Below are 14,562 nucleotides of genomic sequence, written 5' to 3' on the forward strand. Positions count from 1 at the left end.
AACTTTTAAAACAAGGAAATACGAAAGTTATGCAAAACTGTGCGGAAGTTCCGCACTTTGGCTGTTTTGAGTTATCCTGCGGAAGGTCCGCATTTATACGGAAGTTCCACACTTTCCAAAGAGTAACGGCTAGTTTTTGGCTGTGAGGTATTTATACCCCACACCCTTTCAATCCAACTGCAGTCAAGCATTCATGTCGACCAGCTTTAAGGCAAAAGGCTCTAGCTCTTTAAAAGCTCATTTCTCACTCCCCTTTGTGATTCCTTGTGAGATCTTTTGCTAGCATTAAGTGATATTAAAGAGAAGAGCTTGTGAGATTCAAAAGCCATCATTTGAGTATTTGCTTCTTCATTAAGCGGGTGGATTTCTTGTTTGTTGTTCTTGGTGGTTCGTCCACCTAGACGGCTCGGCGTTGCCCGATGAGCTTCCAAGCTTGTGGTGAGCCCCGGGACGTTTGTGTCACCCCGACGAAGTGAGTAAAAAACCCTAGCTTGATCTTTGTGGTCATTTGAGTGAGGAAAGAGTTGAAAGAGACTCGGCTCTTTGTGAGCTCCTCAACGGAGACGTAGGCGCTTCTTTGTGGAGTGGCCAAACTCCGGTAAACAAATCCTCATGTCACTCTTGTCAATTTCTTATATTTGGTTACATACTCTTGTTTAAATTGATTTTTAGGGTTTTAACCTGATCTATCTCTTTGTAAGGATTGAGTTGCAGGTGCTTGGATATACTGGTTGAAATACATCTCCTAGTGCTTGGTAATTTGTGAAATTGTATCACCTTGTTGCTGCATAGGCGCAAATTCATTTTCTTTCAGGAAGTACGGAACTTCCGCAGATTTCTGCAGAACTTCCGCATATTTACAGAAGTTACAAAAAATTCTACGGAACTTCTGCATATTAACTGATCCGCTGTTTTGGTTTGTTAAAAATTCAGATTACGCCTATTCACCCCCTCTAGGCGTCATTTCAACTTACCATGTCATAACTGCATTTCTTATTCCAATGTGACCGCACGCTAGTTGCATTTCTTAATCCAACGTAATCACACGCTACTTTCTATCGTCCTCGGCTTTGTATGGACCGTTCTCGACAGACCTAGAAAAGTACTTCTTACAAAGCTACTTATACACGAAGTGACCACTCGAAACCTCTATCAGGAGTCTAGCTTTAGACACGAAGTGACCATACGACTCAACTTTAATCATTAAATGACAACACCACTGTCCTGGCGTAATCTGCAGACACGAAATGACCGCACGACTCAACTTTAACCATAAAATAACAACACCTTTATCCTTGCACAGGCTGTAGACAAGAAGTGACCGCACGGGAGAGCTTTAATCATAAATTAAATGACAACACATGTATCTTGACACATAGAATCTCTGTCCAGCATCAATGCCACAACTTTTCCATTCTTTAAGAGGGAATACAATGCTCCAGTCCCCTGCCAAGCCCATACACCCACTCCATGCACTTGCCCTCTGCCACCATAAATAACAACACCTTCATGTATGGATACACCACTCATTTCTCAGTTCTCTCAACTACAATATCTTCCTCAGCTCTACAAAACCCACCCAAAAAATATTGGGGGATTTTCATCCCCCGGGGGTCGAACCACCGATGTGCTTCTGTGGCGACCGTTGTAAGCTTTGTGAGTCCCATGACATCTCCTACACCTTTGGACTACGCTTCTTCATGTGTGCCAACTACCAATACGACAAACCTCAACATGGACTGTATGAGTACCCACCGGTATAGCGATAAAGATCAGCCACATCTTTCCCAATTTTACGCACTGTTTTACTAATCTCTCATCTTGTTTTATTTGTCCAGTCTTCTCTACTTATCTGTGACTTCATTGAATGGCTCGACATTGAGTAAAATGAAGACCAAAAGCGGTGGGTCGACATGACCATACGGTGGAGGAGGGAAGCTTACGCACGCCGGGAGTACGATCAACAATAAGATGAACTACGGATGAAGCGGTAGGAAGAAGAGCGCATGAGAAAGGCAACACAAGACCATACCGCGGCTCAGGCCCGCGAAGCTGAGAGGGCAAGGAAGCGGGAGAGGGCCTGCCGCGCTAAGGCGGGAAGTCCTGATACCCTGAGAAAGGGCAAATATCCTAGGTACACTCAGTAGAGAGCATCTAATGTAACCTGACATGTTTTCACTCGCTAAGTCATGTTATGATTAGGAGCGACACGATATTAGGTATGTCTTTATGCGTACCGTACATGCCACCATTTTTTATCATCGTGCCTTCGTGGTTAGGGTTCCATATAATGTTTTTTACCGTATGTCTCATGTAATGTTTGTCGCCGTTTGTAACCTCATTGCCGCATAATATGCTCCAAGTGCTTCACATCTATAATTTGTTCACAAAATTTGATTTTGCATCCTCCCAATAATACGTAAACTAGTTCAAAATATCGACAAATTTACAACGATCCATCTTTTCCAAAATATCACTACTCCATTATGCCGTATTGACCACTTTTTTACCATTTTGATCCAAAAGTTACAGCATATCAATTTATAATATTTTTCACGAATGTGCATTATTTTTAATATTGAGCAATACAAACATAAAATAAAAAAAACAAACCATTTCTGGGCCTACCCGCCCCCGAGGTAACCGCGCTCTAAGAGGCCAGTTAGCCTCAACCGCCCTTTCAGAGGGCGGTAAAGGGCCCCTGCCACACCGTAGCCATCCTTACCACCCTCTGAAAAGTCCTTTCAGAAGACGGTAGACGTCTATTTTTATAAATCTTATCATGAGAAGTCTATTTATTTAAATCTTTAATAAAAAATATAAAAAACTCCTCGCCACGTCCCTCCCACAGTCCCACTCGTGCGACACAATTTTAGCACACAGACACAACCAGCAGCCCGCTCTCTCGTTGGGTAGTGCAAGTGAAGATACGTGCTACACCTACTGCCTAACTCGCCTGTAGAAACAGACGAGAATGGCAACCCCCCACCCCCCGCCAAAAACATGCTACAGAGGACGCGTGTCACCTGACCCGTTCATGTTCTCACCCATCTTTTTTTAATTACTAGTCGGATGTGCGTCCACACCATACTTACGAGTCTGATTAGCACGCCTATGCTATACCTATTTTTATTTCGCTGTATAGAGCATTGAATCTCAATCTAAGGCCCATTTGAATCTCAATCTATCTCTCTATTTAATTTTAATCATAAGGTAGATGTTTGTACTTGATGTGATGATTTAATTGATATATCATGCTCACATTTTTGCAATGAGATATGTGTTGAGAATGTTCTTGTAAAAACATTTAATGAACTCATTGCATATGAAAATGACGAGCTTAAGCAAGAACTGGAAAAGCTAAAGAAGAACTTGATAAGGTTAAAGGGCAAGAACCATGTCCAACCTTCTTAAGATAATCATGCAACCATGATAAAGAAGCTTTGGACGCTTTGATGAAGATCATAATCATCATATACCTAAATCCTCATCCAAAGATAATGAGGTAATGGTAGCTAGACTTATGTTCATGTTTTGAACTATTGCCTTGTCTAGGATTGTGTATGCATATTTCAATTTATTGTAATGGCTAGTGTAGATTTTTATATGGTACGTTGCTTATGCTTATCTCTAACTTATGAGCAACTCATATGATTTATTAGTTGTAGGTCCTTTATATGACATTAGTTTCACAATTGATATCTTTTATATATCATGAACTAATCTATAGGGTATCCTTTCTATTGTTATTAATAATTAGTGCATATGTCTGGCAAGTGTTCAAATCTTGTATGCACACATTTATGGGAGTATATCTTATGGATTACGATTTTGAAACTAACATGTGTTGCTAGATGTATCTTTTATAGTCTTATAGAGAAATCAATATGTCCTAGGAGGTATGCAATGCTTAAATATTTTAATTGGTATTATTGTCAATTTATTTCTATATTTAAGCTATCTCCATGTACGATATGACCTAAACTTTCTATCCCTACTTATTGTCTAGATGTGTATATATTGCTACATTCCTACAAGTGGTATTCAAAAGTAAGTCTTATTATATGTATACACATATAAAGTGAGAGTTTAGATTATATCACGTGGGTTTCATGAATTATGATCCTTATCTGTCTCTTTTGATTGATATCAATGCTTCCTATCATTTCAATTGGTATATTTTTTCAATTAGTATCATTTTATTAGATCATGATTTATGAAACTATCTCTCATGTGCTCTAATATTTTTTCTCGAGTTCAACATATGTTTGTAGCTCCTTTTGAGATTGTTGACAAAGGAGAAGAGGTTTGATGACCAAAGCAAAAAAAAAACAAAAATATAAGATATCTAGGAATACCAAAGTTGACAAAAGAGGAGAAGAAGAAGATACAAGAAGCAACATGAGGCACCTCGGTTGATAAAGGGGGAGAAGCTTTTGCGTGGGTCGGATAAGGGAGATAGTAGTAATGGAGAAATAGAAGTCATAATAAAGGGGAACTAAATGGTAAAAACATGCATCCAAATAATGTGGTATGACTTTATACTTTTTACGATTGGTATCATTTATTATTTGACACTTGTTTTGATTGTGTTGTTATCAATCACAAAAAGATGAAGATTATAGCAAAAATGTCCCTATTAGTAAATGATTGTGATTTTAATGATTAATAACAATATAGTCATTTGGACTAACATATTTGTTATGAATATATGTTAGGAGGTCTTATGGATGCAATACATTAAGAAGTCACTGTAGCCGGGATAAAATTTGATTAAATTAGAGAAGTTCTAGGAGAATTCACCTCACTGGAAGGTCCGCTTTAGAGGACTTTACACTCACCGAAGTATTGTGCACAGAGGCTGACAGCCTCACCGGATAGTCCGATGCTATAAGTGTTGAACTCACCGGAGTATTCTGACAATGTGGGAGAATGCTGAGGACTTCACCGGATAGTCTGGTGATCTGCATAAGGTAACACCGGATCATTTTTTTAAGAGAAGAATGCGAGTGCAGAAGACTGAAGATCAACCCACCGGAAAGCCTGGTGCTTAGTTTGTGCACACCGAAGTATGGCACTGGAGCATTTCTTATAGAGACAACTGTAATTGCTGAAAAATGAAGATCAACTCACCGGATAGTCCGGTGATCATAGAGATAGTTCCTCTGGAGATTTTTTAGGGAAAAGAAGAGAAGGTTTAACTCACCGGATGATCTGGTCTGGATGAAACGAACACTGAATGAATGCACCAGAGCATTTTACACAAAGATACTGCAAATACTCAGATGGCTCAAGATAACTCACTGGAAGGTCTGGTGATGAATTTAAAGTCACACTGGAGTGTCCGGTGTTCATAGAAACTTTAAGTGGAAGTCCATTGTACTCACGGGATGATCCGGTGTTAGTACTACTGTTCTCACTGAATTATCCAGTGTTAACAATTTTTCTGAGCTGTTGGGAAAACGACTAGTTGGCGGGTTTGAAGCTACAAATATCACTCCACTAAGTCATTTAAAGGTGTGACAGACTGTTAGAGTTTAGAGTAAGCTCATATATATTTCAGAAGATAACTAAGCCAAAAAACTCATATACATTCGAGTCTTGGTGACTCGTCGGTATCTTGAGCCTTGGTGACTCAAACCTGTTGGCCCTCCAACTTGATGTGGAACGGCAGTAAGACACGTACATAGGGACGCGAAGACGCTTGCCTTGATGGCTCAAGCTTCGATGTGATTATGTCGTTAAGTGATCGAAAGAGAAGCTAGTAGTGAGAACTTGGTTTAGTGGTTTAGTGGCTCATCGTGTTAGAGACTTTGTCTTGTTGACTTAGTAGCTTAAGAGTCGTGACTGAAAGAGACTTAACGATCGGGAACATATACTTTGTAGAGCTTCAACGTGGATTAGATGTGACATTCATATCATCAATACTATTTTTATCTCTTTACTTTATTTATATTTCTATATTTATATACTTGTAATTCATATTATTACAGTAGGTCATAATCCTCATGAAAGATAGAGTAGACACACTAGATAAATCTATAACATATTTAAATAAAAATTAAAATAAATTTATCTTTCGAAATCTTTAAAACCAATTTATTTTAATTTTTAAATATCCTAATACACTCCTCTTAAACTTAGACCGTTCCTGAGGTGCGTACTATTCGTTCCGAAATTTAATCAGACAATACGAGCACCGTGCTGTCGAAAACTCGAACCGAGCGATCTCGGTAAACAAACCAAAACCGTCGCGCCCGAGCGCCGAGGCCGTCAGGACTCAAAAGCGAAGAAAAGACGCTCACATGTGAGAGACGGCGAGGCATGCAGAGATGGGGCCTACTGAAACACGCCACGTGACCGCGTGGCTCCCAGTTCCCAGAGTAAAAGCTGCGCCGCATCCGGCCCTCCCCGTCGCGTTGCGACCACTCCTCCTAGGTTCCGGCCAAGCTACCGCACAGTAACAACACACAGCAACGAGGCGGCGAGCTCACAGGCTCGTGGACGTCTACGGCCGCGGCGCGCAGGACAAAAGCGCATGCATGTCCCGTTGGCGGAACAGGGGAGCAAGTTACCGGAAACGCGCCCTTTACCCGCGCCGCAGTCACCGGCGTACATTTCGAGGCATCAACGGGTGGGGAATGGTCAAATGGCGCTGCTCAAGGCACGGGTGATTTCTCACGGCCTCTCATTCGTGTCCAGCGGCTTGGCCGTTTTTTACAGAGGAAATCAACAGGGGTTATTCGTGCAAGCTCAAAAGTACCGAGGCATGCAGCAAACTAAAACATCCCATGTGAGTGTGAACGTTCGTCGAGCTTAGCTGCCGGCGCCTACATGAATGCATTCCGATCGAAAGCTGTCTTGCACCAGAACATGCACTGCATCATGTCCTCAAAACATGCCGTTGCTGCACCGCACAAGCCAGCTCCCAGATGCAGGAGCGGTGGCGACCGCGCTCGGTGGTCCAGAAACTATGCCGCGGCAGTGCGCGCAACCTTAGGCCCGCACCGGCCGAACACGCGACTCCGAAGTCACCGCACCACTACCGGCGCCGGCGTGGGGGCGAGCTCGAGCCCCCGAATGCGGGAAGCACACCGACACGCTCGCACACATCCCGACGAGTAAAAAGGAAATAAACAAGGGGCGAGAGGGACACTCATTCTCCGCCGAGCCCGGCCGGCACATGGTGTTGCCACAGAGAAAAATTAACCACTGACACTCCGAGAAAATCACCCCAATATAGAAGTAGCCACAGATAAAAGGTAACAGATTGCAATCGGTACTAGGTAGTAGAGTGAGTGACGCTATAGTATCATATGGTACGGTAACTAGAAGTAACCACGACACGCAGCGGCCAGCGACCACTGCGTCAGCACTGCAGACTCTAGTCATGAAACGCGAGCGAACAAACAGGCACCGGCCCCTCTCTCTCCATCCGGACGGTTTCTGGGGAGGAACCGACGTGTAGTAATCGACCGGTAATTAAGAACAAAAGTAATTAATCACCTCACCCTCGCTAGTTACTAATTACTATAGTATACTTTTGTTGTCGCGGTACTGCAACTACTGGTTATCGCGGTTAATGAAGGCGACGAGCCTGGCCATCTCGGCGAGCGCCTGCGGCGTGCCGAGCTTGGTGAGGAAGTACACGTGGCCCTCGCCGGGGGTCTCGTAGAGCTCGGCCTGCCCGGGCCAGCCACTGCCACGGAGCGCGGCGTAGTACGCGCGCTGCCACGGGCTCAGGCGGTCCAGCTCCGACACGGTCACCAGCACGCGGGAGCAGCCCAACCGCTGCCACGAGGAAGCCGGCAGGACGAGCGGGTCCGCGTACGGGTGGTTGATCGGGTACCTCCCCGCGCAGATGAAGCTCCAGGTGCGCGCCGCGGACTGGAGGTAGGCCGGGTCCATTGCGTCGGCGCCCACGGGGCTCCGCCCCTGGAAGTACGGGTTCAGCAGCGCCACGCCCTTGATCCTGGCCCCGCCGTCCAGGCCTTCGTCCCCGGCGCGCAGTGCCAGGTTGTGCGCGATGTTGCCGCCCGCGCTGTCGCCGGCGAGGAACAGGCGGGACAGGTCGCCGTACTGGGAGAGCCACGGGTCCGACCCAGCCGCGTTCGCGAGCACCCACTTGAGCGCCGCCCACGAGTCGTCGTAGGCCGCCGGGAGCGGGTGCTCCGGCGCGAGGCGGTAGTTCACCGACACCGCCACGACGCCGGCCCTGGCGGTGAGGGTGTTGAGATAGGCGTGGTAGATGGGCGTGAATGCCGACTCGACCACGAACGCGCCGCCATGGAAGTAGACGACCACGGGGACCCTGGCGCTGGCGCGGAAGCTAGGGAGGTAGAGCCGCGCGGAGACGTTGTTGGCGGGGTCGATGACGACGTCCCTGGAGGTGACGCCTGTGAGCGCGTCGGACGACGCGGCCACCACGTTGGTGCCCATGAGCCGCTTCACGCGGCCGCTCTTGTACTCGATCAGGAACGGCGAGAAGTCGAACTTGACCTGCGAGTTGGGGTCCCCAGCGCGCCGCGCCAGCAGCTGCCGCCTCGCCGCTCCCGGCGCCCCGCTGCCGCAATGCGAGCCAATGAGGAAGAGGAGCAGCGGGAGCAAGATCTGCGAGGCCATGGGCGGAGGCGGAGCAGAGCAGAGAGTGGCAGTGTGGAGTGTGAGAACGTGAGCTGCCTGTCTGCGCCTGGCGTCTCGGAGGTGCTGCCACGGGCACGGGTCCGGTTATATGCACGGAGGCAGCCGACAGGGCAGGGCGCATCGCGGATCGTGGTGGGCTTTTTTTACTTCGCTTTAGCGCCGGCCCGGCCTGTCTCCCCCGCCGCGCCGTGCAGGGCATGTGCCCCGGGTCCGGGTGCCCGCGCGATTCACGTTCACGCCCGCCAAAAAGTTTAGAGGAGCGCACTTGCTGTTAATGGCGCGATTTCTGCTCTTGATTTGCGAAGGGGACTCGCTCGTCTTGACGGACGGGAAAGGGTTTTTCAGACCCCACTGCTTTCCAGCGTGAAGATTAAAGATTCAGGTTCTTAAAAATTTGGTAGTTCACACGTCTTTAGCCGTTTCAGCTCTGTAAGGCTGCACTGGATTTTTGAACTCATCAACGTTTGCGTCCATCCGCAGCATGGGCTTTAAGCTAACCAAAGCATCGACTCACCACACCAGTTTGCGAGTTCTGAGCATGTTTGCTCGGTACAGATTCTACCTTTCACAGACATTTCACCTGTGGCTGTTAAACACTGCTAGTTTGTAAACGGCGTCCACAGCTCGACATCGAGCATTCTATAGCATGCGTATAGTCACTATACTTAGCACGCTCGCCTGTGCTGTTCCTCCTCCACACAGGGCTGCTTCGACTAGGTTGCCCAGTACTGTAATCTAGCTCCCATGCCAATCTGTCCCGGTGAGTGGGGCGGCACTCGCCAATCAATCTATTAGTGGCCTGAAACGATCCAGCACCATAAGCTGAGCCAGTGTGCCGGCCGCTAGCCTTGCCACAAAGGCAATGCAAGGAACAGGGGCTGGCACACAGGCTGCGGTGATGCCGGAAGCCTGCACACCCAGTGCTCTGGCAAAGTTACAGCTTTGGGATCCAAATTATTTGACTTCACTGAAGTTAGAGGTAAACAGTAAACCGTGCGACAACGAATAGTATTCTGATGACAAATATTGTAGCAGAGATACGATAGCAGTAGATACTGTATTGATGTTACTGTAGCAAATATTGTAGTATCCAATCCGGGTCTCACCACCTCTTCTATCCACCGTGAAGTTCGCTGATCCGGTTCTACTGCTTTCGTGGAGCCGCACCATAAAAAAATTTCAGCCGCGGGCTCGTCGGAAGAGCTATATTAGGGTATGATTGACAAAGCTTTTTGAGCATCTTTTCGGTTGGAACGAGAGAATGTTTGTTAAATAGTATCTTTCAGCTTTTAGTTTTCTGGGTGAAATTCGTAAAAGTGATTATCTAAAATAAATTAGAAGCTATGAAACTGAAAAAATAGGTTCTCCTAATTCACTTCCTATATATAATCACTTCATCCATATATTTTATTTTAGAGGATCACTTTCAACTACAAAATCACTTATTTCGTAGAATTACTCCTCATAAAAAATTTAGATTAGAAAGAGCTTTACCAAACCGATGTTATTGCTATAGTCTATCGATCGGCCACTTGTGAGCTATGTCAGCTTCTCCGCTGCTGAAGCGCTGATCGTATCTTGCTTGCTATCTGATCGTGTTGGTTTCTGCTGCTTCTGCTGGAATGCTAGATCGATCCGGCGCTACCAATCGAGGATAAACCTTTGATTTTTTGCATTGCGTGGGTTGCCGACCGGCTTACCGGCCGATTTTTTCGAGCCGAGCCAGCGCTTTCATTGCAATCAATGCCGTGAATCAATTCAACTTTCCTGAATCGATTGTTCGAATCTGCGCGGTGCCCTTACCTAACTCAATAATTTCCGAACTGAAACCCGCCCTGACATGACATGAGTAGAGTAACAACATCATGCATGTGTATTTATGCGATCAGATAAAAGATAGAGGTGGACACAGATGGCCTTCATACCAAACCGGCCGAGAAGAGGGTTTAAATCGCTGCTCATCCTAGTTTGCTGGGAAATCTAAAAGGAGAGAAATAATAGGATCTTCAACCACAACAAGCACCTAACAAGTATCGTGTTGCAAACAATTCGTAACTAAGCCTCAATGTAGGTTTTTGCTAGTGCACCGTTCCTTAGCTGCTTTATTAGACGTGACCGTGCGAGTAGCATCTGTGTTTACTTTTTCAATTTTTTTTCTTTTTTTTTCTTTGAAAGCGGCTCCGCTTGTCGCTCATCGGGCTTTCTTCTCATCGATATAATAGGTATATCTTCTATCGTTTTGTTTAAAAAAAAGAAGAAGAGGATAACATATGTTACTATACCTTGCACAACTGTGATTCTGCAGACACACTGATCATTGGAGCTGCGAAGTTTGTAGGCGTGATGCCAAGCACGGGCGAATCAATCTGCCGCATCGGTGCGTTCGATTTGTTCGATGATCATGTGGACCAAGGTGCAGGGTGTGAGCTTTACTGCTACTTCTTCTTCTTCCCAGTTGCGTTGCTTCCTGTGTAAATTTTCAACTACTACCCATCACCTACTGGTACTACCAGAAGTTTATCGTGCCGTACTAATTAAACCCTGAACTGCCGAGTTGTGCCCGTGACTAAAGACGACGACGACGATCTCGACAGCGACCGGAGCTGCCGAGAGCTTTGGGAGCTGCCGAGATGACAGCAGAAAATACCGTTCCCGTGCCCTTTTCTCAGCTCACGGAATGGGGCTCCAGGCGCGCTCATTCTCAGCTCGCTGTGTCCGGCCCTCAGGTTTTTGCGGAGCTGCTGTCCCGGATCAGCCCTGCACGATCTCCATCATCACGAGACGGGTAGCCTCGCGGATCCGTTACCCATTATGCTTGGCTGTGATGGAACGGCTTTGCGATTTGTAGCTAGCCGTCACCAACATCGCATTTGGTGCCGGCCGGATCGACCGCCTCGCATGCGCGTGCGTGGGTTCCGGGTGTTTGGGGGACTGCGCCATGAATTGTGCTCCGTGCGGTGCCCATGCCGTGCCCATGCCTTGTGTGTACAAGAACAAGGCGAGCTCGGGCAGGTTCGTCGGTCGTCAGAGAGACAATGAGCATGCATCCGGTCCTTAAAAAGGCAATGACAACGACCTGAAATGACTGGTGGCCACCATGCACATGATTCTGAGCATGTAACTGTTCGTTCTTGTATAGGGTACATCCTCAGCTGTAACAAACTGTGCATGTACTTATACTGTAACGCCTGCTTCCACAATGGCGCCTGATTGCTGCTATATCCTGCTTCGAATTCGCCTGTCAGTCTGTCAGAAGCTGCGCTCAGCTTCAGTACACCACACGAGGACCAAAGTGCAGTTAACACAAGATGGCAACCTGTTGCTTGACTAGGTGGGCACACCATGCACCGGCTTCGAGTAATCTAGCATCCACAGACTGTTCTTCTTTAACGTTTCATGAATTGGTTCAATTCCTAGCCTGTACTCTAGAGTCCGATCTGAGAGCATCTTCAAGAATCCTTGTATCTCATCCTCGATCCTATTCTCCATCTATTTTCTCCAAAAAATAGTCTTCAACAGACCCTTTATCCGACACGTTACTTTGCTGGGGACCCCATTCACGTCCTCTGTGGAGAGATGAGAGAGAAACCAACCTGCTTTTGCTTCGAAACTTTATTTCTTCTTTTCTCTTTCATAAATTTAAAAAGTAACTTTACAAAATTTGTAAAATCATACCGATTTTTGTGCTAATAGAATAAATAACAAAGAACTCATTTTAACTGGTTCCATTAAAAATCTCTTACAAATTTTAAATAAAAATTCTCTAAATTTGAGTATTTTTGTATTTATTCTGAATTTTTAGGCATAAAACTAATTTCCAAAAACAGAGAAAAAATCATGAATATTCACATAAACTAATGTACTAATTTCTAAAATTATTGTTAGTTATAGAATATTACTAAAAATAGGAGAGAATATTGAGATGAAATATGAATATACTGTTCGAGTGGTAGAATAATATGAGATGAGAATATGTTAATTTATAGAAGATATAAATGATATATTACAGAGGTCATAGCTCTGACCGTACCTAGCTCAGCTTGTGTTGTCATGCCGTGTCACTTGTGTCAGCTCGATCCGACCTGTGAGCAGAGCCCATTTCTTTCAGTACAGCGGCACAGGAGTCTCGTCAATCACCAGCCAGTAGCCCAGTAGGTACCCTCAGCAGCCAGATTCTTGTGCCTCGTCTCGGAGACGCCGACGGTAGATTTAGGGCCTGTTTGTTTTAGCTACGGATTCTGAAAAGCAGTTTATAAAAGTTGGATTGTTAAAAGCTGGATTGTGAAAAGCTTTTAGACTGTAGATTTTAAAAAAATTTAATGGACAGTTTAGTAAAATGGACTTTCACAATCTATCAAAAGCTAAGGAAAACCAGCTTCTCAGATTCTCACAATCCAACTAGCAGATTTTAAAAAACTATAACCAAAAACTGCCTGTCGGATTATAAAAACTGAAAGCCAGAATCCGAAGCTGAAACAAACAGGGCCTTAGTCTCACAGCACGTCCTAAATGTTCACGAATGCTTCCCATGAACGCATGGGTCGGGCAGTCGGCCTCTCTCCGCCGAGGAGCGAGCACGCATGTGAGCCTGCACGGCCAATAATTCCCTGCGCCGGCACCTAGCATCGCCGCGCGGGGGCCGGGGGCGGGGGCGTACGTGCTTTCCCTCGCTTTGACCCACGCGCCCGTCCGCGTGCAGCGGTGCTGGGCATCCGGTCCGAGTTCGCTGGGCACGGCCGGGTCTGGCTCGGGGAGAGGGAGCCGTTGGTCGTGCACGCGAAAGCATGGCTCCGGCTCCGGCTCACGTCGCGCGCATCATGGCTCGTGAGGCGCCGTCGGTGAATGCGTGCTGTTTAGGATGCGGTGGGTTAATCATCATTGCGGGTTGGGCGTTTGGTGGAGCGGAGCCGCAAGTTTTTTTTTGTGTGATTAGCTAAGTGGATCTGTGATTATAAATATTAGATACGCTAATATCTAATATAAATTTAAAATATGAAAATATGAATATATCATGAAAATATTATTGAACAACTATATCACGAGTAATGCTATAGTTTTATTTTAGATGGTAAAAAAGAGAGGAGTAACTTGTCAGCTAATTTCTCTTTTAATTTTTTTATTTATTTTTATTAGTAAAACAAATTATATACATAGAGTGTAACGGGGCGGAAAAGCGATAAGACGAAAATAGATATATTATTTAAGTTTTAGAAATTTTAATTATATAAGAAGAAAATAAAAGAAAAAAGGATACGAAAACTAACTCCTATTTTATGTGGCTGAGATGATGGCCGCGGACTCCACAATGTTTTCGGGTGGGGTTGGGCTCGTGCGTTGCGCGGCCGGGGCGGTGACCAGCCGGGGCCGCGAGAACGTGCAACAGTGACGAGGCGGAGGGAGCCTCGTCGCGTCGTCTCTCCTGTGCGTACGTTAGAGGCGGTCACGAGACGAGACGAGTCTAGGCTGTTAGCGTATCCCGGAACGCATTCAATACTGCACATGGTGATGGCTCGTGGTGGATTTGACGCTGCGGCTTGGCTCCCCACAGTTTGTGTTGGTTGGTGCTCTACGTGTGGTGCGATCAGCTTTGACGGGTAAAAAAGGTGCTCATTCATATATATATATATTTATTAATTTTTATCTGTTCATGAATATACTTACGAATGCTTATGATAAAGTGTTGGTATTAAACTTGTCACTGCGAGTATACCTATTTATCCACAGAGTGACGAGGCAGGGCAACGAGCGGTGGGCAGGAGCTACTGGGGCGCTAGCAGTGACAGGGGAGGGGGCAAAGCAGATCTGCTGGGTGGTAGGAGGAGAGCTGGTTTGCTAAGTAGTAGGTATTTATGTGGTGTGGATGTGGAATACTAAGGCTTAGACGAATGTGCACATCTTATGGGTATGTGTTACTCATAT

The 14,562-nt window shown here is 45.9% G+C and overlaps 1 protein-coding gene across 1 annotated transcript; it reads right to left on the reverse strand.

Moving 5' to 3' along the window:
- Positions 1 to 7,213: 7,213 nt before the first annotated feature.
- LOC133896642 (probable carboxylesterase 2) lies at positions 7,214 to 8,731 on the reverse strand. Its single transcript, XM_062337242.1, has one exon. It carries the CDS (start codon positions 8,620 to 8,622, stop codon positions 7,564 to 7,566), a length of 1,059 nt encoding a protein of 352 aa, XP_062193226.1. The 5' UTR covers positions 8,623 to 8,731; the 3' UTR covers positions 7,214 to 7,563.
- Between the last annotated feature and the right edge of the window lie 5,831 nt (positions 8,732 to 14,562).

This window comes from Phragmites australis, chromosome 17 (genome assembly GCF_958298935.1).
Source record: "Phragmites australis chromosome 17, lpPhrAust1.1, whole genome shotgun sequence".
Taxonomy (NCBI): Eukaryota; Viridiplantae; Streptophyta; class Magnoliopsida; order Poales; family Poaceae; genus Phragmites; species Phragmites australis.

Coding starts and splice junctions, on each gene's coding strand:
- LOC133896642 (XM_062337242.1), bottom strand. CDS start 8,622: ATGGCCTCGCAGATCTTGCTCCCGCTGCTCCTCTTCCTCATTGGCTCG.